General features: G+C 52.3%; 11 protein-coding genes across 11 annotated transcripts; 1 reads left to right on the top strand and 10 right to left on the bottom strand.

Annotated features, from left to right (window-relative positions):
* Positions 1-1,241: 1,241 nt before the first annotated feature.
* Positions 1,242-3,069, bottom strand: SCP_1800390 (hypothetical protein; the record flags this gene model as incomplete). Its single annotated transcript, XM_027765129.1, has 3 exons — positions 1,242-2,843; positions 2,906-2,915; positions 2,984-3,069. 3 exons carry the CDS (start codon positions 3,067-3,069, stop codon positions 1,242-1,244), a joined length of 1,698 nt encoding a protein of 565 aa, XP_027620930.1.
* Positions 3,070-4,060: 991 nt separating this feature from the next.
* On the bottom strand, positions 4,061-4,966 carry SCP_1800380 (hypothetical protein; the record flags this gene model as incomplete). Its single annotated transcript, XM_027765128.1, has 1 exon — positions 4,061-4,966. The coding sequence occupies one exon, from the start codon at positions 4,964-4,966 to the stop codon at positions 4,061-4,063; it is 906 nt and encodes a 301-aa protein (XP_027620929.1).
* A 177-nt stretch (positions 4,967-5,143) lies between these two features.
* On the bottom strand, positions 5,144-5,830 carry SCP_1800370 (hypothetical protein; the record flags this gene model as incomplete). The annotated part of the gene is made up of 3 exons (XM_027765127.1): positions 5,144-5,596; positions 5,658-5,667; positions 5,739-5,830. 3 exons carry the CDS (start codon positions 5,828-5,830, stop codon positions 5,144-5,146), a joined length of 555 nt encoding a protein of 184 aa, XP_027620928.1.
* A 398-nt stretch (positions 5,831-6,228) lies between these two features.
* On the bottom strand, positions 6,229-7,167 carry SCP_1800360 (SRP-independent targeting protein; the record flags this gene model as incomplete). The annotated part of the gene is made up of 7 exons (XM_027765126.1): positions 6,229-6,302; positions 6,376-6,515; positions 6,589-6,713; positions 6,770-6,789; positions 6,843-6,879; positions 6,936-7,045; positions 7,119-7,167. 7 exons carry the CDS (start codon positions 7,165-7,167, stop codon positions 6,229-6,231), a joined length of 555 nt encoding a protein of 184 aa, XP_027620927.1.
* A 340-nt stretch (positions 7,168-7,507) lies between these two features.
* On the bottom strand, positions 7,508-9,434 carry SCP_1800350 (hypothetical protein; the record flags this gene model as incomplete). Its single annotated transcript, XM_027765125.1, has 4 exons — positions 7,508-7,723; positions 7,773-8,894; positions 8,953-9,084; positions 9,132-9,434. 4 exons carry the CDS (start codon positions 9,432-9,434, stop codon positions 7,508-7,510), a joined length of 1,773 nt encoding a protein of 590 aa, XP_027620926.1.
* A 1,036-nt stretch (positions 9,435-10,470) lies between these two features.
* SCP_1800340 (ATP synthase subunit g, mitochondrial) lies at positions 10,471-11,195 on the bottom strand (the record flags this gene model as incomplete). The annotated part of the gene is made up of 3 exons (XM_027765124.1): positions 10,471-10,521; positions 10,624-10,850; positions 10,955-11,195. The coding sequence occupies 3 exons, from the start codon at positions 11,193-11,195 to the stop codon at positions 10,471-10,473; spliced, it is 519 nt and encodes a 172-aa protein (XP_027620925.1).
* A 276-nt stretch (positions 11,196-11,471) lies between these two features.
* On the top strand, positions 11,472-13,164 carry SCP_1800330 (hypothetical protein; the record flags this gene model as incomplete). Its single annotated transcript, XM_027765123.1, has 3 exons — positions 11,472-11,563; positions 11,624-11,633; positions 11,701-13,164. 3 exons carry the CDS (start codon positions 11,472-11,474, stop codon positions 13,162-13,164), a joined length of 1,566 nt encoding a protein of 521 aa, XP_027620924.1.
* A 699-nt stretch (positions 13,165-13,863) lies between these two features.
* SCP_1800320 (hypothetical protein) lies at positions 13,864-16,352 on the bottom strand (the record flags this gene model as incomplete). The annotated part of the gene is made up of 8 exons (XM_027765122.1): positions 13,864-13,876; positions 13,937-14,598; positions 14,655-14,990; positions 15,050-15,365; positions 15,419-15,687; positions 15,741-15,943; positions 15,992-16,297; positions 16,349-16,352. 8 exons carry the CDS (start codon positions 16,350-16,352, stop codon positions 13,864-13,866), a joined length of 2,109 nt encoding a protein of 702 aa, XP_027620923.1.
* Positions 16,353-17,641: 1,289 nt separating this feature from the next.
* On the bottom strand, positions 17,642-19,366 carry SCP_1800310 (hypothetical protein; the record flags this gene model as incomplete). Its single annotated transcript, XM_027765121.1, has 1 exon — positions 17,642-19,366. The coding sequence occupies one exon, from the start codon at positions 19,364-19,366 to the stop codon at positions 17,642-17,644; it is 1,725 nt and encodes a 574-aa protein (XP_027620922.1).
* Positions 19,367-20,542: 1,176 nt separating this feature from the next.
* On the bottom strand, positions 20,543-22,021 carry SCP_1800300 (hypothetical protein; the record flags this gene model as incomplete). Its single annotated transcript, XM_027765120.1, has 3 exons — positions 20,543-20,552; positions 20,619-21,805; positions 21,884-22,021. The coding sequence occupies 3 exons, from the start codon at positions 22,019-22,021 to the stop codon at positions 20,543-20,545; spliced, it is 1,335 nt and encodes a 444-aa protein (XP_027620921.1).
* Positions 22,022-23,901: 1,880 nt separating this feature from the next.
* Positions 23,902-25,385, bottom strand: SCP_1800290 (hypothetical protein; the record flags this gene model as incomplete). Its single annotated transcript, XM_027765119.1, has 3 exons — positions 23,902-23,911; positions 23,972-24,815; positions 24,872-25,385. 3 exons carry the CDS (start codon positions 25,383-25,385, stop codon positions 23,902-23,904), a joined length of 1,368 nt encoding a protein of 455 aa, XP_027620920.1.
* Positions 25,386-26,039: the final 654 nt, after the last annotated feature.

Below are 26,039 nucleotides of genomic sequence, written 5' to 3'. Positions count from 1 at the left end.
CAGGATCGACAAGCGCTTTTGCCCGAAGGTCGGCCCTTTTTTGAGGGCCACTTCTACCCGCATTCAGATCGGACATATTGGAGGATATGCCGGGGTCCTTCAGCAATATGCAACGAGCCAAACCGTAGCCAAACTCTGCCTACTTGCACTTTGCAGCTAGAATATACTCCAGACGGTCGACAAATCCTGAAGCCTATAATCTGCTACAAGCTTCGTGTCTACCAGAGTTCCTGGTGCGGTCGTTTGCACTCGAGCCTCATTGCGCCCAACGGAATGGGTCCTCCTTGGAATGTCGCCCTTGCGATGCTCAATATTCAATCCTGACAAGGATCGGGCAAATTGAAAACGGCAGGACTACTCTACTGACGACACCTGTATATACACCATCATGCTTGCGCTGCATTCCAGCTGGGAAGTGTTTCTTCTCAAGTCGTTCGATAATTTTGCCCTGACAACTGGGACATTGTGCAATGCTTTCGTTTTCTCGGTCTCGCGGTTCCCCCACTCCTATCCCTGCGTAGGTTCGCTTATTGCCCGACTCTGATTGTTTTCGTGCTTCAAACACACAGTCTAGCTTGTGCCTCCCTGATCGGGGGATACTTTTAGCGCAGGCTGAGGGTACTCGGTTTTCGCCTGAATGATGTCTTGATTACCATCGCTATTTTAGCCGGACTACGTCTCTAGTCTGGGAATGTAGTAGACGGTGATGCCTTCGTGGTCGTTCCTGGCAGAACACAAGAGCGTGCTCATCGTCATCTGCAGCTTCTCTCTCCTGACGACCTCGATGACCATATATTTGGATGTCTGGCAAAACCGGACGAAGGATCTCGGAGCAAGTCAGTCTACCTGAGGTGATGATTGCAGGCCCTTCAAGGTCAGCAGAACTGCCTCAGTGTAGTCGCACGCACGAACATTGGTGGTGCGCCAGGACCATGCGGATGTGGGACGCATCCTCGCGCCATCATATCACTATCGTCGCCCAGCGGCGTGCTGTCCGACGATGTATGCTGTCCTGTCTGTTTCTGTGAAGGGTCTTCGCCATACTGATTGCCGTGAAGGCACATCCACTAAATAATTGTACATGTGTAGTACTACCTCGTGCAAAATATAAGAGCGCGTCAAGCATAACGATGCGGATGCCCAAAAGCGCGCAATTAAATATCCATATCCTAAATCATTCGTTCGTAGCAGTGTCCAATGTTGCTACACATCTGTCGCCTCGCCTCGAAAGAGCTCTTGCGCTACCACTGCCAGAGCGGCCAGAACATGTGTGTATTCCCCATGCACGCTGCAGCAGGCCAACGCACCGCGGGCGTCACTCCGCGCGACTGCCCGTACTGGACGGACTGGACGTGCTTGATCAGATTGAAACCTGGCAAGATGCCATCATCAATCGCACCTGGGTCATTGCATTGAATGACCACATCGCGGAGGGGACACCCAGCGCGTGCTCGTGTCGCTGCAAACTCGGCCAGCGCTTCGCAAATCATGTACGACTCCGAGTCGAAGCAGATCTGCAACGTAGCCAGAGAGGGGCAAGGGAGCGGATAGGTTGCAAAGGGGGAGAGGGCATTGGTTAGTGCGCTGAGAATGAATCTGAGCCGGTTCAGGCCCCCCACGTACGTAAATACTGATAGAGATGGGAGGGCGCGGAATAGAGTGGGTAGGCCTCCAAAGTCGGAGACGCACTTGGAACCGGTGACATGGAGCTCCGTGATGGTAGAGAGTGGCCATGAAGCCCATGGAAGTATACCGTCGGGGACCGTATGAAGCTTGCGCAACCGCGGTATCCCGCATTCAATGCGAACGGCGGCTGAGGAATCTGTGGCGGTGACAACTAGAACGAAGGGGGAAGAAGTCCCCACGTGTAAAATTGTTGAACCATTCAGAGGTGGTATGTTGGGGAGAGACAATGTGCTAGACGGACCATCACATCGAAGACCGAAGATTCGAGTGGATAACTCATCATGGGATTTAATGTGAGTGAGAAACCAGCTGAGCACACCAATAGGCATCTCTCCGATACTAAGTCTGCGCAGGTGCTTCAACGTGACCGGGGGACGATCACTAGTAGAAGGTACTACTAAGAGAGGCGCGTCTGAAACGATAAGCTCCTCCAGCCCGGGACACGCATCCAAAAAATCTGCCAGGCCTGACAACAGCGACGTTATATAGTGTTGAAACCCGCCGTGATTTGTGCCTGGCGCTTTCTTTGAGTAGATGCAGAGATGTGTGAGACTGGGGAGAGGATTTTTGGGAAACCACGACATCGATTGCATCGTCAGCGCTCTGAGCAGTGGAACATCGCCAGCAAATACCGTCTGCCCAGGAGATTTTTGAACAGACTCCATTGTCAGGACCTTGAGAGCCGGGGCAGAATGGTGCAGGCCAAAGAGGTCGGGGGTGTGCTTCACATGAAGCTCCTCGATGCGAGATAAATTTGACTCGAAAAAATGAGATATCGTTTGCATTTGACGCGCTGACATGACTCGGACATGGAGCTTTAGAGATGCCTCTCGGGATCGCTCCAGAAATGTCGGAGCAGCACGAAGTAGAGGATCACTGCCAAGGTGATCGCCGATATGCGTCCAAAGAAGAGGTCGATCTAACAACAGCACGCGCCACCGACGGCAAACATGCGTCAAATCGATCAGTCTAGGGGAAGATCGAAGTGAGGAGAATGGCCACTGGAACTCGCCAGCCGACTCGTTGATAAGAGCTACAGCATATTGGAAGATGATACTGAGGACGTCGTTGGGACATTGGTTTATGGGAGAAAAAATATTAATTGAACTGCGGACAGTGGAGAGAGTGGAGGCGAGAACTTCTTCGAGAGTGTACAACTATCGACCAAAACAACACGGTGAGATCCCGTTAAAGCACGGAAGAGAACACTAAGGCTCACCGTATCAAGGCTATAGGTGGTGCATACAGACGAGTTGAATTCAGTACGAAGATACGATTGAACAGTAGTGAGAGCTACCTTTCATGTCCACCAGTCTTGCGCAATTTCGATACGAGCGATTGTGCCGTGCACAGGGCGCGTGTCAAGGAAGGGATATGCTCCATTTGTCGAAATTTTCAGAAATTATGGCAACAATTGCGTATGCTTGCCGAGCGAACACGACGGCTGATTGCAGGAGACTCCTGCGAACAATACTGCCGCGGCTGATAGCGTTGCATGCATGATGCAGCCACAGTGCCTGCCGTGGCCCGTATAAGCGCTGGTCATGGCGCGTACTTGCAGATCCCGAGGCAAAGGTGGCGTTCAAATATTCAATATTCAATATTCAAGGGTCGTGTTCATCGGAACACACACAGGCAAGCGTCGACGTGCTGATCATCGGGCCTGTTCGACGTCTCCGGGCCCTTACTGCCTGCTTTAGATATCTGGCGTCGTTTTGATTTGTTTATTATCTAGCCTGAGGAACATGGGCGGGTTCACCTTCACATGTACGACTAGGTGCAGGGACTCACTAGCACTAGAAGCGAGACAACAAGAGTCAGCATTCTTCTCAAGTATACAGCCTGAGTGTAGCCCAGAAAGTTGACTCTTGCATATATCCTATTTAAAACATCGCCAAATTCGCTCAACGCAGGTCGACCTAAGAGCGATTTTCCGCCTGGCCACGGCTGAACTTTCACGCACATCTTCAAGCCGATTGAACGCTGCTTTGGGTCAAAGACTGACCGGAAGGGCATACGGGACACATGAAGGAGTCTCGGACATGAGGGTGGACTTTACTGAAGAGCTGTGGTGTATCGTACTGATTTTTGGGAATTTCTAGTGTTTACTGCATAGGTACTCGAAGACCGGTTTCTAGAGCTTTCGAAAAATTCTGTAAAACAGTCATACTGTGCGTGAAATAAACCTACTAGATGGCACCTTTGAACCACCCGGTATAAAGTGAGTACAACGATCAGGGACAGAGCATACACCGAAAGTGTTAAATTTCAGACGCAGGTCCGATATCTCCCGTTCGCAGTAGTGTCCAATGCGATCAAATGTCTGAATCCGTAGCATCGGAAGAGCAATTGTTCCTCTCGTAGCTCAGTGATCCTACCAGGATGGCCAGAACTTGTGCGTACCCCCATTGCACGCCGCCGCAGGCCAGCGCACGGTGGATGTCGCACCGCTCGACTGTCTGTACTGGACCGACTGGACGTGCTTGATCAGGTCTAAACCAGGCAGGACGCCCTTGTTCAACATGTCCGGGTCATCGTATTCCACGATGACATTGTGGAGAGGATATCCAAGGCCCGCTCGAGTGGCGACAAATTCTGCAAGTGCGTCGCAAACCGCGTACGACTCTGAATTCATGTGGACCCACAATGTGCTGAGAGAGGGGCATGGCGGGTGGGGTGTGGGTGTGCTGAGGGTGCGGGATAGTGAACTGAGAACACCCCTTAGGCGAAAAATGCCTCCGCCGTTGTATACCAATATTGACAGAGACGAGAGCGCGCAGAATAGGGCGTATAGACCTGCGCATTCTGAAACCTCCCTGGAATCGGTGATGTGAAGCTCCGTGATAGTAACGAGTGGCCATGACGCCCAAGGAAATACACCGGGGCCCTTATACAGGATGGGCGCCCGTGGTATCTCGCATTCGATGCGAACGCCAGATGAAGAATCCGCGGCGGTGACAAGCAGAATAGAGGAAGATGCTCCGACATGCAACAATGTTGAGCCGTTAAGAAGTGCTATGTCGGGGAGGGGCTTGTCGGGATCATATTTAAGACCGAATATTCGAGTGGATAATGCACTGTGGGTCTCGATGTGTTCCAGAAACCAGCTGAGAACATCATTACACATCTCTCCGATACTGAGCCTCTGCAGGTGTTTCAACGTGACCGGAGGATGATCAACGGCAGGGAGAATGAGAGATGCGTTCGCAACGATGAGTTCCACCAAACCAGGACAAGCACGCAAAAAATCCGCCAGACCCGACAACCGCAGAGTGTACATGGGTTTGATACTGTAGAAACAAAGGTGGGTGAGGCTGGGGAGGGGATTTTTGGGAAACCATGTCATGGAATGCATCGTCAGTGCTTTCAGCAATGGTGTATTTGAATGGAATAGCATCTGCTCAACAGATCTTAGAACAGAATCTAATGTTAAGACTTTGAGAGCTGGAGCAGAATTTTACAAGCCAAAGAGGTCCGAGATATAATCCACATGAAGCTCCTCCATGCGTGATAGATTCAATTTGAACGAATCCGACCTGATGTTAATATGACGCTTGCCTCGGATATGGAATTTCAGAGGTGCCATTCTGGAGCGTTGCAAAAATGTGGAAACTGCACGAAGTAAGGGATCGCTGGAGCGATCGCCGATATGTGTCCAAAGAAGGGGTAGGTTCAACGCCAGAATACGCCACCGTCGGCAAATATGCGTCAGGTCAATCAGTTTACTCGAAGGTCGGAATGAGGAGAATGGCCACTGGAACTCGTCAGCGGTGTCGTCGATCAGAGCGACAGAATACTGGAAGATGAGGCCGAGGATGTCATCGGGACAATGGTTTATGGGACAAAAGGAGTTGATCGAACACCGGACTGTCGACAATGTAGGGACAAGAATATCCTCGAGGGAGTGCAACTGGTGTTATATGGTCAGGGATTCCGCTCCGATACGTGGCACAGGAAACATAACGACTCACTATATCAAGGCTATACACGGTAGTGTATACAAGTGCATTACCATCAGTATGAGGGCACGATCGAACAACGATGGGGACTACCTTTCACGACTCCCGGCATTGAGCAATTTCGACACCAGCTCTTGCGCCGTACAGAGGGAGCGCATCAAAGATTCGGAAGGAATCTCCTCCATTTCTGGGCAATTTCAGAAATTATCGCGATGATTGGATAGTCTCGTTGAGTGAACGCGACGACTAATGGCAGGAGATGCTCGGTGTGCAGACCAACTGGTTGTTGCATCAATTACAACTTGCCTGCCTGCATGCACGAGTCAAAGTGACTCGTAGTGAATATAAGCGCCCGAACATAGCGCCAGGACTCATCATCCTCGATCACTACAACAAGTGTAGCGCAGATCCCACAGCACCAAACACCACCACCTCTTGATCTGCTGCCATATCCTCCCAAGATTTGAGACTGCACACAAACAATACAACTCACTTGCTCCCGCAGATCTAGTAGTAAATGTATATAAGTGAACATAAAAGCAGTAAACGCGACGCAAACACAGAATTAGCGAAGCAGCGACATTTACTCCTCCTTCTTTCCCCGCCGTTTTTCCGCCTCGTCGATGGCAGCCTTGTCCGTCTGCGGATCTGCAGCAGCTTGGAACGGAACATAAATCAGTGCGCGCACACGGCAAACTCCGGAAGCCGCTCCGAGGGCCCAAATACTCACCGCCGAACATGCCACCCGCCTTGAATGGCCGCTTGAGGTCACCCTCTGCGGCCTTGCCGAGAATATAGATCGCGACGGGCTTCGCGTCGTACAAGTTCTTCATTCCCATGAGCGCCTGCACGAACAGCGGCTGTGTGAACCTGCGCGCAGCACATTCATAACAAATTTAGTCAGGGGGTCGGCGCTCGCGGGGGCGAACAATACGCAACGCACTTCATGTAGAGATGGAGGAAGCACATCATCGCGAAGCCGATGTACACGCCGCGCACGAGCTTGGACGTCTCCGTGAGGTCGTAGTCGCGCACCGTCGTCGTCACCAGGTTATTGTCGTCCTTCGCCTGCAGAAGAGGGCGTGTCACAACCGGGATGATACCGCCCGCGTGAGGAGACGCACCATCGGATTGGCGGGTTCGACTGCGCGGCGTATCAGTCAGGAGAGGTAAGAACAAATCAGAGACAGCACACACCATATTTGAGCACAGTCAGGTCGTTCTTCTCCTTAATCTGCACCGCTGACACATCAGCCTCGGCCAACACGCAGCGAACAGCGAGCAACGCACCTTCATAGATACATAGTAATACACCGCGAGGATGATGACCTGCGCCGCGACGTACCCGATACGGGCGTAGAGGAGCACCTGGGGGTCATCAAAAGGGATTTTACGAGCCACTGCACACGTCACGCGCGAGGCGAATTCAGCTGCTCGTACGCGAAAACAATTCGACTTGAATAAACGAATGACCTTGCATGGCACCCAGAGAGATGACCAGATTCGACATTGCCGCGTTCATGATGGTATGTTCCGAGAAGAGAAAACAAGAGAAGAGCGAGGAGAGACGATGGACGAGAGGAGATAGACGGCGACGTGTACCATTCAGTGTCAGCAAGCGCCCGAAAAATACACCACCCGTGACGGGTGACTGTCGTCGATCGCAGATACCTATCACACGGTTGTGACAAGTTGGACCTCTAACAACACAAGAAGGTTGTTCCGTTCCAACGTTAAAAGCTAACCAAGTTTACAAGCAAGTCAGGGTGCTTAGACAACACGCCAGTATTAAGATTATCAACACGAGTGTTCAAGTTCTTTCCGAAGAATGAGAAATAATTGCCCAGCCAAACGCACACACCTCATAAAACTTCCGTGAACCTACTTTCTGCAGGTGCAGGTCCGGCAGCTGCACCAGTGTCGTGCTCGGTGTCCGCAGGCCCTGCAGCAGCATTGTCCTCGTCCGACACCTGTGGCACACGACCTTCGGGAGCCTTCTCCTGCTGCCGCTTGCTCGGCCTGCGAGCCATGCTCGCCCCCGCGACCGCCGCACCATTCATGCCGGCCTTCTTATCGACCTACGAACACACATCAGCATTATGTATGTCCCAAAACGATTCCACGTACCGGGTACCCATGAGCACCAAACTCCGCGTCGCGCGCATGCTCGTGCTCGTACTCAGGCGGGCCCGCTTCCACGGCCTCCTCCTCGCCTGCCTCCCGCGCCTGTTCATATATCTCCTCGTCCTCCACGTCGCGCTCTTCCTCGACACTTGATCCCTCTTCCTCTTCCTCCCCGCCTTCCTCCTCGCTCACATATCCCGCCGCACGCACCGCAGCCGCGACGGGCCCGCTGCGCTCCATCGTCTCGCTTGCGGTGAGGTATCGGCCCGAGAGCATCCGCAGGTCGTTCCACCACTCGAGCATGTCGTCATGCGAGCGCCCGCGGAACGCCCACGCACGCCCACTCCCCTTCCCGTTCCCTATCAAGGAGCTCCTCAGTACCTTGAGCGAGCCCGTCCTCGGCGAGCCCATCCCGTCGAGCCGCTCCTCGATGTGGAACTTGTGGCTCGGCGCCGACGGCGCAGATGCAGGCCCGAGCGTGCACAGCGGGAGGAAAAGGCTCCACCGCGGCTTGTCGGAGATCGCAGGGTCAGACGACGCGTACTCGTGTAGGAAGCCCGCGGGAGTGAGCACGTAATAGGCCTCGCGGTATGACCGGGTGTATCGCTTCTTCCGCTCGAGAAGTCCGACGTGCACCGCGACAACAGTGGGGTCGTCCTTGTTAGGGTAATTGATGTTCTGTGGGTCGCGCAGCGGCGTCTCCGGGTCGACGAGATGGTCCTCGCGCGCTGCGAATGCGATCCACTCCTTATCAGGAGGAAGTGCAGCCATATCGTGCTCGAGCGTGCGGTAGGTCTCCCTAATGCTGGTGTCCATGCGTGCCCGCCATTCGGCAAACGTCGCCCACGCCGATTGCAACGCCTGAATGAGTGACGCCTCGAACATTGCAGAGGAAGACTGTGTTAACAGTAACGACTTCTGCAACGCATTCTCGGTATGAACTTGTTTCAAAAGCTGCCGCGCTACCGCCTGGTTTGCCACGTAAGGGTCAGTGCGGGCTGTCACACTTAGGGGTGTATTCTTGTGAATGGAGACGTTCGTTCCGAGGTCACCGATGACTTTGGCAGATAGCTCACGTTCTTTCGCGACCGCCGTCGCCAGTTTTCCAGTATCGTTCTGAATGTTCTGAGAACCGTATCATTAGAGTTGGTTTAACTTGTGCTGACCAAAACAATTTACACACCTTAATGTGCGCTTTGATCTCAACGCGGAGCTTCTGCAAATGTTCCACGATGGATCCCTCGACAGTGCGTCCCAGACTAGCATGTTGGTCTGCAATGGCGCGAGTCTTGTCCCGAATACCATAGTAGAGATCCTGTTCGTAGATGTAGCCATGTTTCACTTACACAGCATAAAACACACCTGCACGCCGCCTTCGCCCAAGAACTGGTTCCCCGAACGGAAGGGGACCTGTATAACCGCGCCGAGCTTGGTCAACTCGCGCGCAACATTGTTCTCAATGTCCGCGATGCCCTCGAAGTACGCAATGAGCTGCTTGACGATGATCTTCCAGGCGATGAAGCGCTCGATGAGGATGTCAGAGGGGCGGAGGTCGTGGGGGGCGATGTTCTTCTTGATGAGGGACTGGCTGCGGGAGACGCTAGAGCCGTGCTTGCTGGCGCGGGACAGGGATGTCCCGCGAGAGAGGGAGGCAGAGTCGTTCATGGTGGTGGGTGTGGGGAGAGTTGTGGAAGGTCAGTACAGGGGGTTGCGGGGTATATGTACTCAGCGTTGGCACGCACGCCCGGACTCGGATGCAGTCCCGCCTCCAATGATGTCATCCCGCCGGCCTTCCCGCATATGGAATCTCTCCAAAAACATATCCTCTCACCTTACACTTCAAAAATGACTGTACAAAAGTAGCAAGTACTCTATCAATATTTACAGCACGAACAGTTTCTCGACCGAGGTCACTCATATTGTCTGTGGTCACCCAAATTGACATTACCTACAGCGTCAACACTGTAAGCGTGGACAACACATGCAAAACCTACGGGGTACATGTGGCGCAACGAATCACGTACAGGTGATGCTGCAAAGAGACAAACACTGCATCGCTTTCACGTAAATGCACCTCCGACTCATTCTTCTCTTGCTACTGTGGTTGAATGTCGTAACACTTCAGCGAGATCCAAGACAAAACGCCTTCCTCCATGCTCACTCGATGTGAATCAACTTAATGTGGATACTGCAGACATTGGATCGGCCGTCAGCACCAGGCTGGACGAGGCACAAGGCGATTAAATCGTCAGCTTTAGCAGACTAAATTTCTCTCATCGAAGATCTACGAGCGGAGGATGATACGCCGAGCTATGAAGTACACTCGGCGAAAGTGAGTATTCACAGAAACAACGCAGCCGACTCATCCGGTCCTTGCGAGCTGAGAGCATCAAACCGCCCAGCGGCATTCTGTAAAGCGCACGATCAGGATGACAATGCTGGCATGTAATTGACTCATTTCTTGCACATTCCCATGGCGAGCTTCTCATTCCACTGTGAAACGTAAGATCACATTCTTCACGAACTCCTGCAAAAAAAAAAATGCTACGCGCCAGATAAGTAACATCGACTTGGCGAAAAGCCGGTGTATCGTGATTTAATATTAGAAAATGATATGCAATCAGAGGACGAGCCAAACTAGGTTAGTCGCACGCGGGGATAAAGCATGCAGAATGCGTAAAATATATAGCGCTGCGATGGTCTACTGCACGTTGTAGCCGACAAGACTCCTCCGCCCGACAATTTCCCCAATCTGGATAAAGCATGTGTGCAATCAGGGGTAAAAGCGGCCGAGACAAGGAAGGAGAAGAGATATCAGCATCCCAGCTGCACTGTCACCGCAAAAAAAACATACCTTGAAGATACTGTACGCCTCAAGCGCGTACACACCCACTTTCGCCCAATCGCCGGACCGAGCAAGCTGGCGCCAGTACGAGGGGTTGATAGCGCGAGACCAGAGGGTGGCGTACGCGCTGGTGAGGGTGGAGAGAGAGGTGGGAGGTTGGAGCCGCTCAGCGACGTACACCTGCTTAAGGACCTCACGCGCGACGGCGAGGTTATAAAACAGCGGTTCGCGGTAACCTAAAAAAAATCCAGCACGAACATAGAAGGCCCATCAGCAAAGTCATGTCCAGTAAATCCACGTTCAAAGGGTACCGGCGACGGTCAGTGAAAGGTATGCGCACCCCCGAGTAAGTTCCCAAACTTCTCCCCTAGGGGGCCGAGATACTTCTTGCCGGCCTCAAACGCCTGGCCGAGCTGCTTCTGCACGCTTGAGAGTGCCTCCTGCGCCTTTTTCTGCGCGTCCGCGCCCGAGGGACCTGACGACGTATAGCGCGCCTGGTGTGAGCGGTGCAGGCGGGGATGTGTGGGGACGCGGGGACGGGCCTGCGAGAGACGGAAGGCGACGGATGGCGGGCGCACCATGGTGGACGAGAGGTGCGATGGGGCTGACGACGGGTCGTGGACGGTGACGGTGACGAGCGAGAAATTGTGGAAGGCGCCCGGCCGACGCGTCTTCCGCACCCGGCCGATGCCGCCTCAGCGCCTCTCAACTTCGTTGTTCATGCGGCCGCGCGCCGCTCAAGTCCAACTTTCGACTTCGTGCTGAACTGTTATCTCGACTCTAGTAGGTGATGTCTCTGAACGGTTTACCAGCATTGATTTTATCTGTATTCTGTTACAAGATCAGGGTATCCAACGATGGAATACTACGGCCATTCTCTGTCACAATCTTTGTCCGAAGCACAGTCGCTCGCAACAAGTTTCTGCGGTGCCAGTCGCCGGCATGAAAGGTGCGTTTACTTGTTACGCTGTCATTGAGATCTTGACTTGATCCAACAAAAACACATCAGCATCGCTATCGTGAGTCGGAAATTGTTTGTCCAGTGGTGTTGTACAGGAAATTCACTGTGTCCTTTGTTGACGACAGTTAGAGTCTCTCGACCGGATCCTTGTTTCCGCTTTGTCAACTGCCCGGAGCGCAATCAACGCTCTCTCGACAATCAATACATGCCCCGACGATGTAGTCGGTCTCATCCTTCAGCATGCAGCGGTCAATGTTGAAGCCCGATTTGGTCTTGGCTTCCGGTGGCCGTTCGCCCCGCCTTGCCCCACTTGGGAGCTCATAACTCTCACTCACGTCTGTCGTCACTGGCGCAGTCTCTTGTTAAACTTACCGTTGCTATGGACGCACATTGACATTGGTAATCCTCTAGCTTACCGTGACCTAGTTTCGACTTTCCTGCAACGCTCCGGAGCAGCACCCCTGAAAGTGTATATTAAGAAGCCGTCACTCTATTACAGTCTTCCGGGTGAAAGTGAAAGCATTGAGACACTTCTCGATGCGTTGTCACCTCGGATACAAGAACTTCATGTCCATCGTGACGCGCTCGGCTTAGAAAGGCCCTTCCCTGCACTCGAAATCTTAACACTGGAGTCGGCTGGGCGACTTCCGGCGATTCTCTTCGACGGGGCCGCGCCACAGCTCAGAGCATTAACAATGATATATATTGTATCGCTCCCCACCAATCACTTTCCTAGTCTCACTCGTCTTTACGTCGGCAATTTTGCTTGGCTGAGTCACCTTTACTCGTCAGTGACATTGTCTCAGCTTGCAGTGTTCTTGCGTGGTTGCAATGCGCTAGAGGAACTGGCCGTCTATCGCATGGACTTCGAAGTATCGACTGCGGACGACGCACTTCCTCCCGTCGCCTTAGGACATCTGTGCAGGCTTAGCCTTGGATGCACATCTGCAATAGTGACCGGCTGGTTTTTCGATCATATCGAGGCTTCCCCTGCAGTCGCCATCCGCGTCTTCGATCTTGGACCCTTTCATTATCATGCCGCATTGGCCGTAACGTACCCGCCGCAATTACGCACCCCAACGTTGCTGCATCTGCGACAGTGCTTTGAGCCGGCCGTCACCATTGCAAATTCTTCGTCCGCTGTCCGCTTCGAATATATACCACCGTCACCTAATTGTGGATGGGGCATATTCCCGTGGTCATCGTGGCCAGTCTCCACGGTGGAGGAGCTCCATATCGACCACTCTTCAGGTGAACCTGAAGCAGGCTTCCATCTCTTGCTAGACGTACTGCCATCGTTGTCCCTGCTGGTATATCGTGGCAAGCTTAAACCGCTCATACACCTTCTCGGCCTGTTGTCCGCCTCACACGGTCCACCGGGACCGCTCTGCCCCGCGTTGAAGACATTGCATATATCTTTGAAGGCGGACTTGTCGGCCCTTCACGTACTCGACGACTTTGCGGCAACTCGCGCTCGCTCGGGGTTCCCCCTCTCTGAGGTTATCATCGAGTACAGTAGCCGAGGCGCCCTCAATAACGACCTCTTACCGGGCTTGTCCCTAATTAAGTCTGTACAGTGCGTTCGATAGAGACTATCTCCCGGGACGATTTCTACGGTGAAGTGGCCGGCAGTGTGCGTTGGTGAAGAGCACTTATGTTGGCGGTCCTGGTAGCTCCAGATTTGTCTTGGCTTTCGCGTCATGGAAAGCACGATTCTCATTTTGACATACCCACATGCATGTACTAGGTCAACGTGATAAGTGGGAACAGTAACTGAAGAATAGAACACCATTCCTCGTCTCGGACGCATTAATTCCGTGATACTTAAATGAGCTATCGTCCCTACCTCATTGTGTCTTGGGATGCACTGAATATTTACGGTGCATTTTCGCCCCATCGTATATTGCGCAACCCTTGTACATGTACGATCTTCGTAGATCATAGGCAGGACGCCGTGACAATTTATTTGGCGACGCCGCCAATTTGCCTCTTGTTTCAAGCTTCAAGACTCTTGATTTCGTTGCTCACTGACTCAAACATCGTCTCACAAGTCCGATGTAAAGTTGTGTAAGGAATGGTTGGCAGGAGCCCGGGGCATTGCCGCTTAGCTAATTTCTTATTTAGTTACTTTCCTGTACTGTGATAGTCATATGTTTGCGGCCATCTTTACGGTAGCTGCAGTGCTGAACATGTAATTGCAATACACAGAGCGTTTCGAAAACATGGACACTACAACATTGTTAAAAACTGCTCAGAGAACGCGCCTGAGTACCGTGGTCTTGGTCCCTTTATTCACTGCCGCTATGCCATGCATCGGAAGGTTTCTACAAGCGACGAGTTCAGCATAACGAGTGCACTCACCTGACATGCCCCTCACACGCGTTATCGGGTTCTGACATACACAGAAGGACCTGCGCCATCGTCGGCCTGTTGCCCGGCTCTGCATCCAAGAGTCGGTTGCTGATCCGAAGCAACCGCTCGCGCGCCGGCGATAGTATACAACGGCGGCAAAGTTCTTCAACGACTTTGCCGCACGACCACAGATCTGCGCGGATCGGGTTATACCGCCCTCGACCAACCTCCGGAGCAATGTATCCTTTCGTCCCGACATAACGTCTGAACGTATGGCACGGGCTATTTACGCGAACGGACAAACTAAAGTCGATGATGGTGAGCCGTCCATAGTTCGGCGGGATGATGATGTTTTGCGGTTTCAGGTCTAAGTGCGCGACACCGTGGCCATGCATGAAGTCAACGGCTTCGAACAACTGCTGTGCGACAAGCCATAGATAAGAATCAGGATCCTTGAGCGAACTGAGCGGGCCTCCTGCAACGGGCATAAATATGATCATCCCCCCATCGATCGGCCAGATGCGAACAGGGCGTATGGTATGGTTAGTTGGGGCATCGATTCTACGGAGGTATTGCAGAATCTCCAATTCCTTGGCTCCGTCTTCCACGAACTTGAGATATCCAACGGCAGAATCGTCCTCCCGTCGTACAACAAGCGCAATATGGGGGTGCTGTCAAAATTCTCAGTACACGTCGATATCAAACGCGGGACATTCCGCAAACATACTCCGAAAGCAACATACGACACCTCATAATTATTATGATCGAGAATCGACCGGAGTTGATCGCTGTTGAAAATTCCCAGATCATCTTCCTCTTGGAGCTCCGATCTATCTGAGTTTGAAGACAACGAAGGTCGCGTACTCCGCCGAGCTCTTCCCCGATGATTGAGAGACCTCATCCTTGAAGCGACTTGCTGAATTGTTAACAGACTTTCGCGTTTCAACTCATCGAGTTCACCCGCAAGCTTACCCAGGAGTTGCGAGAGATTGCACATTTCACCGAAGAATCGGACGGCTGCATTCGCATCTGTAAGGTCGAAGTCTGCCCGAGCAATATGGACCTGCGGCAGTGGAATTTTTATCGGCGGAATGGGAAGAAATTAAGACACTACAATCCTACCTGTCTCCCTGAATCTGCTTTGGTCACAATGTACCTTGATGCGCACAAAGAAGCTGCAAGGTAAACCGCTACGATGAAGAACCGCGATTGGGAACGATCCTTTAGGAGGTAGCTGCCCGTCCGGGCAGCAACGATGGCCTCTAGCAGCATGCGGTGTCGGTCTTGTTCATGCTTCTGCGACATAACGTCAGAAATGACGAAAGGACAGAAATGTGTGCGGGAGATAACGTCGGAGTCGCTGTCTGGGGTGAACTTTCTCCATGGTTCTGTCATGCCGCGTGTGGCAATGAACATTGGAAAGCTCCACGAAAGTTGTCTCAAATTAAGCTATGAGCTTGAGATGCAATTTTCAAGTATGAGGTCGCTTACTCTTTGTACTGGAGAGGGTCCTGCAGAGGCCTCCGTGAGAAGAAGGGAGGGTGAATAAAGTAGACCATGAAGGACCGTGCTTTCAAAGATGAAGAGGTATTCTGCGCAATTCGTTCTGAATCTTGATGATAACAGCGCAGGACATTGCAAAAGGCGACAAATTCTCCGTCGTTCTGTACAGCCACAGAATCAGCCAAGCTGGGCTCGAAAATCGAGGAGAAATGATCTCTATAGGTAAGCGCGATGCGAAGATGTTCACTGCTGTTCTCCTAAAAATAGTCCTGGTGAGAAGGGTTATAGGAAATGAAGAGGACAAACGAACTCGGTACGATCGTTTCCTCGTCAACTGGGTCTCTATGTCTGATATTTCGCGTGGCGTAGGTTGATTGTCACCCACGAAGACCCCACCGTTCTCACGGATATCATCCGCCGACCAGCGACCGCGATGAGCGACGGTGATTTGCAATCGGCTAAACAAATCGCTGTAATTTTGCTGTAACTGTTCGATCGCCATGTCTGTCTCGTCTAGTGGTGCTGTAAGTTACCCCCTTCATCGGTACAACAACAACTCACCTGGTGGGAGCATAACTAGCACGCAGGCGAAACCCACTTTGAATTGCTCAGCCAATTTTTCTATACGTGTGTAAGAGTCGAGCGGCTCCAGATTGCTTTCATCCACATATGATTCTACCGCATCATTCCGTACTGGTTCTTTGAGTTTGAAATAAGTGAGCTGGGTAACCGTAAGTAGTGCGAGTTTGTTCTTCAGGGGGACGGAGAAGGATTTGATCCCGTGGTAGATATCCATCACGCATTCCTCTCTTTCCATGTAAACGGGGACAACGTTGCCCTCGACTAGAACATAGAACTCGACCTGAGCTGTTCGCAATGTCAATGTTCCCGCGTTTGAGGAATGAGGAAATCACTTACACATATTGTTGTCTAGTAAACCCGCCACCAAAATTCCCACGCAATGAGGGCGGAGATGGGTAAGTAGATGTGAGAGCTGTGATTGAACGTTGAACTCCAACCGGCGAGGTCGCTTGTCCCTAAGTCTGTCGGCCAGTCACGGTGCGTGTCACTTCAACGAGGATTGAAAAGGCCTGGTCTGAAAGGTGGGTCAGTACAGTCTCAAAGCAAATCAATGCGAGCCGGATGAATCACGGTGGTGCCTCAAACTTGCGGAGTATTTACTATGCCCATAGTGGTCACGGATGAGTTTCGTGTAGGGTAGGAGGCTCCTAGCCTCGTTGGCTGTCCGTGGACAGAGCGCTTCTCCTTGCTTTGCCTTGCCTCGTGTTTATCGGACGCTTTGGATCTGGTGCTCGGCATCCTCCGGCGCGCTTCAGTTCTGCGCTTGGGTTTGACTGTACGCTTCATATCTTCATACACTTCATTTCTTCGTATGCTTAGATTCTGCATCACTTGGTGCTTTTCCTATCTCTCATTTGTCTCTCACGACGTATATATGGGATTATGATCCACCAGCCCGGAATGTAAGTTACTAAGTATACACCCATGCGATGCCTTGCATATTGAAGTAATGACGGCACCACGCCCCTTCGCCGTGAGGAGGTGCGAAGAGAGGGTGATGATGCGCAGGCGCATATTCCCAGCACATTCTGCCGCAGTGCAGGAGTGCTCGCTGGTGCGTGTGAATTACAACTTTGCATTTAAATTCTTAACTTCGGTGGAATTGCGGAGGAGCCTGGCCACTCCCTTCTTAGTTCTTGAGAATTGTTCACGCCAACTCTCCTGATGTGCAAGCATTCCTCTGTGCGTAGCGGTTTGTTTTGTGATTCGTCCACCTGCGTATCTTACTCTGCATTCACCAGACACTCATCCTCGTTTGCAGGACATGTCTGGTCTGCTTCTAGACTACATTGACACTGCTTTCCAATACTGCCATCTCGTCGCGCTCATGTCACACGAAGAACGCTGCAGTCAACGGTATGGAAGCGTCCTAACGGACGGGCGGAGTATTATACAGTACAGACACACCTACGCTCCGAGACATACTGCACCAAGTAAAAACGGCCTTCCTCGATGGTTTCTTGTTGAGAGTGGGATGGAAAAGATGAAAAGTATTGTATTGCAGAAAAGATTTCGTGCGGTACGCTATCTCGTCGTGCCTCGGGTGCTCAGAAGGCGAATCAAAGGCCTGAGGAGATCGCGGCTAGTCAGACGATAACATGCTCCCCGAAGGTGGTCCGTCACTTGCCATCATTTCTTCTGTCTGCGCCCGTAACCTGTCTGAATCATATCCTCAAGCAGATGCCGCTCATGGAGGACTTTCTCTTCAAGCCTGTTATCTCTCGATGGTTTGCCCACATTGGCCGGCGTGTCGCTATTCGTCCGCAGGATATTCTGAAGTGGATTTCCACTGTGTTTCCTCAAGGATTCCTTGATGACCTTCCGGAGAGTATCCCTCGCCACAAAATACACTGTCTGCACTGGCAAGCCCGCCTGGGCAAGAGTGCGGTGCACGCTCTCGTTCGTCTCTCTCATGTATCTTCCGCGAGCCTCCTCGTATTCTCCAATCCGGGAAACGTGAACCGCTTCCAGCCCATCTTCCTCCTCGCCTTCATCATCGGCATTGGCCACCCGCATCTCCCTCTCAATAGCACCTATCTGTGCATCCGACTTTGAGCGAACAATGTACGACGGGATCTGGAAGTGTGCACAATATCGGAGCAGGGCGACATCTTGCTCTGTCAAACGGTGGTCGAAGAGCACGACGACGCAGTCGAACACGAAGAGACCTTCCTCGTTAAAGTGCTGGGAGTCTGGGACCTCCAGCGTTCCAATGCTTGGCATGTCATACCAGACGAGCGGTCTCTTGGGGTCGGGATCCTCGTATCGGCCGATGACTCTCGTGGTCTCGACGAACCCTGTGGGGGCCGCTCTGTTGTCCCTGTTCGAGAGGCCGCGGAAGGCGTTGATCAGGGAGGATTTTCCGCTTCCGGAACTGCCAGCGACGGCGATATGGAAAGCGCCCTCTGTGTACTGCGTTTTGGTCTTAGCCGTGCTGATCTGCTGGGAGGTTGGCCAGGCCACGGGCTGAATGCTCGCTCTCCCCTGCTGTTTGGCGTCTTCGTGGGTCACTTGGGATAGCGTCGTATCTATTTGCACGCACGGGGCATCATTCTTTGCTTCACTGGCTGTTTGGTCCTGGATATCTCGTCCTTCGTCTGCCATCCTTGGGGGGCACGAGGCTCCCGTCTCTTCTAAATTGTCTACCTGAGCTTGACCATCTCGCAATGTTTCGTCAGCTGTCCCTGCGAAGGTTCCGTCGTAACTTGCGAGCTTCCTTTCCACCTCGGCCAGCCTGGTTTTCATATCGGCCAATGCGGTTCCCTTGTCTGCCAATATCCTCTCGACATCTGCGAGCCTTTTGTCCTTGCTCACCGATGTCTTCTCCTGCTCTGCCCATATCCTCTCCCACTTGGCCATCCTCTTCTCCATGTCTAAGATTCTCGTCTCCTGTGCAGCCCACCTTACTTGCTCTGCGTCAAGTTGTTCCTCTGGCTCCGCAATTGGTGTCCGAAATGCTTCTTCCATCTGATTCATTTCCTCATCCTTCCTTGTTTCATCTGCCTTATCCGTTTCCTCCGCAGCCGTAGCTTCCTCTGCCTTCCTCGCTTCCTGGGTATGGACTGGTTTCTCCGCGCTCCTTGTCTCCTCCTTTGGGATAACCCCCAATAATTTCGTTCCTTCGTCTTCGCGATCCCTCTCAGCTTCTGTCGCCTTCGTTGCTTCCTCCGCCCTGATTGCGGCCTTTATCTTTCTCTCAGCCTTCTTCCTTATTTTCTTCTCCCTCTTACTAACGCGTTTTTCGTCTTCACTCTTCCGGATCCTTTCCTCCAGAGCTTCGAGCACCGGATTGGGTTTCAAGGCCTCGGAGTCGATGGTTGAAGATACAAGCTCTGTCGACTGCAGTGTACACATCTAGTTCCACGCGGGAACAGTCGCGGATGAGCCGCGTGGAGTCAGGGTTGGATGCGAGACTCAGGGCACTCACTGTCAACGTTGACGTTGCTTGATCGATAACTTCACGTGTGCATCCAACGTTAGCGACAACCTGAAGCCAACGATAACTCAGCGCAGTCCAGTAGTATGTTGTCGCTGACTGCACCTAGCAATATACGGCGATAGTAGTCGTCGTGGGAGCTGGGAGAACTCGGCGCGTGTAACACCCATGGTGCTTCGACGCACGGAGACCACGACGTGTACGGGCTTCTGCGGTTGTGTGAGAAAGACTTGCCCGAAGTGTCGAAATGCTTAAAGGCTCGGGAATGCACAGCGGATTGGCGCCTTCTAGCTCGGCGCCTTCCAGCTCGGCGCCTCCCCGCCCTAAGCCCAATTTGGAGTGCACCCGCCCTCGGCGCGCACTGTGACTTCCCTTTCATTTCCCTTTCATTATTGATCTCTTTATTTGCGGCTCCCACTGCGCTAGTAACTGATGGCCCTGTGATCACTACTCATCCTTGTGCGGGTTGCTCGGTGGAACGAAGCAGCATCATCCGAGACTATTGGCATAGGAAGTTCACGGCGATGTGGCATTTGGCACTGGCACTTCGCAATGGCACGTAGCAACAGGTGAGTACATATTTCTACTTTGTGGTCACGATATACTGTATGTGCAGAGCAAGGTTCCTACCTCAAATATATGCATGCAACGCCTTGCCAACACCACACTCCTCCATATTGTCGCCGCGGACCACGCCCGTTGTACTGCATGGAGCCCATCTTCGGCGTGCGCACGTGCGAAGAGAGGATGTTGATGGCGCGGTCACGTCTTCCGCGCACATTCTGTCAAAGGGCGTGATTTACAACCTTGCACTTACATTAGCAACTTCGGTGGCGTTGCGTGCTTTTTCAGGAGATGATGCAGGTCGATGGTCGAATTTTGTACCGTAGGCTCACCCTTTTCATGGACATCCACATTCTATGTCAGAGCATACAAGTTAAAACGCCGGACGAATTGCTGAACATCCTACGACACAAGATGTAACCTATAATACAAGATATCCACCAGGGACCAAACTATGGAGCGAGGGCCGGAACAAAAGAATATTTCAGTTCAGAGTCGCTGCTGCGATATGGTAAGTACCTCCATCGAATTTAGAAAGGCCTGCGAAGAATGCTAGTTAGGCGAAGAACGCTAGTCAGGCGATGATACCTATGATAGGGAACTTACCACCATTTCTTCACCCGGCGCTGGTAAGCTTTCTCGAGCATGTCATCAAGCAGATACTGCTCATCAATGATCTTCTCCTCCAGCCTGTCGTCCCTCGAGGACGGCTTCTTGCCCACCAGGGGGAGGCTCCGGAACACACCTCCACCTCTCTTCTCCGAATATTCCTTAACAACTTTTCGAAGTATATCTTTCTCCACCAAATATACAAGCTGCTCCGGTAAGCCTGCGTCAGCGAGAATGCGCTGCACGCTGTTATTCGTCTCTTTGATGTATTCCTCACGAGCATCTTGGTAAATCCCATCTTGCGAAACCTGGACGGTGTCCCACTCGTCATCGTCATCGTCAGAGTGCTGCTTATCATTCATAATGGCGGAAATTTTAGCCTCGGACTTCGAGCTGACGATGAAGGATGGGATCTGAAATCGTGCGCAATTCTGCAGCAGGCCAATGTCCGTCTCGGTAAAGCGGTTATCGAACAAGACGATAATGCAGTCGAAAATGTACAATCCCTGTGCATTGAAGTACTGCCAGGCTGGAACCCTCAAAGTGCCTGCGCCCGGAATGTCGTACCAGACAAATGGCTTGTTGGGATCAGGATCGACGTATCGACCGATTACGCTGGTAGTTTCGACGATCCCTGTGGGCGCTGTTTTGATGTTGGGCTCCTTGCGCGTTCTGTTGCCGCTGTTCGATATGCCGCGGAACGCGTTGATCAAGGATGACTTTCCGCTGCCGGCGATACCAGCAATAGCAATGTGGAAAACCCCCTCCTTGTACTGCACGTTTTTCTTCGTCAGCTCAATCTCCTCTCTGGTTGGCCAGACGATAGGCTGTATACCCGCTTTCAGCCGCCATTCCGCGTCCTCGCGAGCAGCTTGAGCCTTCGTGACTTTGGTCCTCAAAATTTTGTCCTTAGTCCCTTCTTCTCGCCGAGCTTGCCTCTCGGCAGTATTGTTCTTAAGCAGAGCTTGAGCGTCCGTCGCGTCTTTGTCCAGGGATTGATCTTGATCCTCGGACGCTGGTATCCTCTTCATGCCTTCCGTCACCTTCTTTTCTACAGCGGCCAACTTGGTCTCCATCTCGGACAACCTCCTCTCGTCTTCGGCCTGTCTCCTCTCCAGAGTCTCGATTCTCCTGTCTTTTCTCGCCAACCTCTTCTCGCTCCTGGCGATGGCTAGGATCACCTCCTGACCATTGTTCCAAGTGTTCTTTAGCTCTTACGCCATCTTCTCCATAATGCGATTAGCATGTGGTGCCACACTCACCTCGTCTTCCTTTCTCTTCTTGGTATTTGCCAACCTTTCCGCCTCATCGATCTTATGTGCTTTCCTTGCTTCCTCCGACTTTCGCGCCTCCTCTGCACTCGTTTCCCAAGCCATCCTATCTTCCTCTAAGGTCTGCATTAAATTCGTCATCCATTCTTCGTCCGCGGACCTCGCCGCTTCGCGTAGTCTTGCCACGGCTTCCAATATTGCAAGTATTGGGTTTCGTCTTGGCAGGAACCTCCACCAACTCAATGATTGTGCTCCACCCATCTGGACACCGAAAAGGATAGCGGATCGATGTAAGTTGCATCTCTGCAACGGAGTAGGACACTCACTGCTGTTGGATACACGAATTATTTAGCAATTACTTTGCATGTAATGATCTACAGGTCAAGATCGGTCATCGCAAATTGCCGTTAATTCCTGCTTCGCTCACCTGTGAGTACAGCGCAGTATCCTCGAGAGGCCTGGTGAAGCAAACCATGACAGAGTGGTGGTATACTGTGCTGCGCACTCCGGCGCAAGGATGCCATGAGGCGCACGGTTGTTCGCGGTTGCAGGGGTATTAAACTCTGAGCTTGTTCACTTCCTGCACCCTTCACGCTTCCTTTGACTTCTTCGCTGAACTGACCCCTTCTTCGCCTTCTTTGCCTCGTTTTCCTTTCGTCGTTTCCGCCGTCTTCTTCTGATCTTCTTCGCGCTGTTTTTTCACTTGTTTCGAGAGTTGGTCCGCATTCGGTCGACTAAAATATAGGGAGGTTCAGTTGGTTGTGATACTTACATTCCAGAGTTCCGTACATGACTGAATGACGGATTTAGATGAGCGGACGATATAATACTTATGCTCGTTACTTTGCTCGATAGATAGCGGCTGTCCATGAACAAGTTCTCTGTGGACGATAATCTGAAGTTCATGATCGGTTAGCGCAGATTCATGAAAGCCGGTTGTTGCTGGCTATACCTAGCGCCATTGCGGCGGTTGGAGGAGCAAGCGGAGGCGCCTATGAAGCAGGATAAAATTGCACCCGCGGAGACCACGAGGAGTACCACGCGCGACGGAGCATTTCGAATATTGCAAAATGAATCTTAATGAATCCTTAACTTTCGACTGGCGGAACTCGGGATCTATGGAGGAGGTGAGAAGTCTTTTCGCAGTGTCGGACGACGCCGAATCTCCCGCCCTGATGCCTAAATAGGAAGTACCCGCCGTCCTGGGCATTCGATGCGTCTGATCGGCCGATGGCGCCGCGCCGTGACCATCGATCTCTTTCGTAGTCTTCGCCCTTCTCTCTATCATTCTGCCCTCATCACTCGACCTCTCCTTTATATTTTTCAGGGCGTACACCACGACATTCCGCTGCGACTCCTGACGTGCGGTGTGCGGCGGAGACCGTCGCTTTTCTCTCGCGATCGTATCGACAGAGAGAGCAGCGGCGTTTCTCGCCGTCGAGCTGTAGCTCAGAGCGCAACAAATAATACAGGAATAATAAGAAGATTGTGCGCATTGTCGATCAGAAAGAGATGATGTGAGCTACGGCACTCTACTACTTATGTCCAAACACCATCCTCCGTTTTGGACGATAGACCAGCTACTGCTGCACGACATTCGCTCAACTCGCGCATATTCCTCTATGCTTCCGACGCAGATCGAATTACCCTTTGCAATGCCAGGGCGGCGTAATGCTCTATCGTCTTGTTTCTCTGATCCATGAGATAGTAGTCTGAGGTCGCTGGCTCTGTGATGTAGCAGTGGTGAGCACATCCCCACGACTTTGTACGTGCCGGTGCCAACACCTTGTCACTGCGCTGATGAATGGGATAGGTCAAACTGCTTTTAGTATGTCAAAGCTCATATCGAAAGTAATCCCACAACAAAAGACGTAACTGTAACAACCTGCACCAGGCAGAAAAACAACCCTACTAGGGATAGAATTTTGGAGCAGGGGATGGGAATAACCACATGGTATCGCATGTTAATATCTCTGATGTCTCCGTCGTGCTGAACGCAGTGTACTTATTTAGAAAAACCTGCGGTACCACAGATAAATCAGACGATGGCTTGCCCCGCAAAAGTAGCGGCAGACTTACCACCATGGTCCCGCAGTACGCTCGTAACCTGCTCGGAGCATGTCGTTAAGCAGATTCCGCTCGTCGATGATCTGATCTTCGAGCTTGCCGTCCTTCGAAACTCTGTCTTCCCTAGACGGCTTCCTGCCTATCAGGGGGATGTTTTGGAACAGACTGCTACTGTTCTTCCTCGACGATTCCCTGACAACCTTTCGGAGCACATCCTTATCCACGAGATAAACTCTCCGCGGCGGCAGGCCGGCAGCAGCAAGATTGTGCAGAACGCTCTCGTTCGTCTCCTTGATGTATTTCTCGCGAGCCACCCGGTCATTTCTGTTGTAGGATCCATGGTCCGCGTCCCATTCATCTCGGTCTTCCTCATCAGAATCGGACTCGGAGTCCTGCATATCCTTCACGATGGCCGCAATTTTGGCTTGCGATTTAGACCCGACGACAAAGGATGGGATCCCGAATCGCGCACAATTCTGGAGGAGGGCGATGTCCGTCTCTGTGAACCGGTTGTCGAACAAGATGACAATGCAGTCAAAGATGTACAACCCCTGCGTATTGAAGTACTGCCAGCCGGGAATCTTCAGTGTTCCCGCGCCCGGAATGTCGTACCAGACGAACGGCTTCTCCGGATCGGGATCGACGTATCGACCGATGATGCTTGTGGTCTCGATGATCCCAGTAGGCGCTACTTCAAGGTTGGATCCCTTGTTTATCCCCTTGCTACTGTTCGAGATGCCGCGCAATGCATTGATCAAGGAGGACTTGCCGCTTCCGGCAATACCTGCACTCTCTTTGCCGCCGCCGAAATCTCCTCTGCGCTCGGCCAGACGACTGGGTGCGTATCGACTCTCATCTGCCGTTCAGCTCCTTCGCGCACAGCTTCGTCTCTCGTAGTTTCGGCCCTCGCACTATGGTCGTTTCTGCGTTCCTCGCGCATAGCTTGATACGCCTTTGTTGTCGACACTTCACCAAGAGATCGACCTTCCCCCACCGGCATCCTCTCCGGCGGTTCTCCTTCTGCGGGTTGGGCCTTCCTCTCTGCAGATTTCTGGTCCATTGGCCTGGTCTTCACATCGGCGGACCTCCCATCCTCCTCGGCCAATCTCCTCCCCTCGCCCTCCCACCTCTTGCCAGCTGCCAGGATTGCATCCTCGTCGATGTCCCACTTGTCGTTCAGCTCTTGCATCATTTTATCTGCCATGATCCACGCTTGTTGCTCCACCCTTCTCGCTTCTTCCCTTTTCTGGACCTCTGCCAACCATTGCTCTTCGAGGTCCTTCGCTTCCTCCGCCGTCATCCAGTCGTCTTCGGTCTTCTTCATCTGACCTATCAGCACCGCAACCGTTAGAAGGATAGCGAGCGCTGGGCTTGGCCTTACGAGCCACGGATTAGAAGATGCCCAAGTCGACTGTGTTCCGCCCATCTGGAATGCATACAGTTGAATGCGTTGGTCTCAATCACATTTCGCCCACGGATGGAGGGTACTCACTGCTACTGGGTCTACGAATTATACGTGCACATTCGACGCGTGAGCGATAATCTAGAGCTCGAGGTGGGTCAGAATACGTTGCTGCTAATTATCGTTTTGCTTGCCGTTTGCTATGGTATCGCAGGAGCTTGCTACGGGACGAGTGCAGGAACTGCCGGAAATTAATCTCCGCAGCACCGTGATATGGGCACTGCGAAACCTGGCGCAAGGACACCGTGAAGTCTGCGAGCATACACGCCTTGCAGGTGGATCGAGCTTGCAGATGAACACGGTGTGTGCGATTCGAGACAGCGCAGTTGTGATAGGGCAGAGAACAGCATTTGCATAGGGCTGTTGCCGGATCGTTAAGGTTCTAAGATCTGAAGTATGAAGTAAATTTCATCTCAGGGAAAGCATGTTAACGCCGCGAGGCTATCCTGCCACCTAGAAGCGTATCCTTTTGAAAGGTACCAGACGCGGATTGGCACTCGGGTACCGTGGCCAGCAAAGTAGGGATGATTACTAGTACTCGTGGTTGGGTAGGGACTGTCGTTCCCGCGAAATGAGGCACTTACAGCGAAAGTAAAACTTTCCGCTTCGGGCTAGGCC

This window comes from Sparassis crispa (assembly GCF_003851025.1).
Source record: "Sparassis crispa DNA, contig_000017F, whole genome shotgun sequence".
Lineage (NCBI taxonomy): Eukaryota > Fungi > Basidiomycota > Agaricomycetes > Polyporales > Sparassidaceae > Sparassis > Sparassis crispa.
Note: the sequence above shows the minus strand (reverse complement) of the source record. Positions and strands in the feature narration are given on the sequence as shown.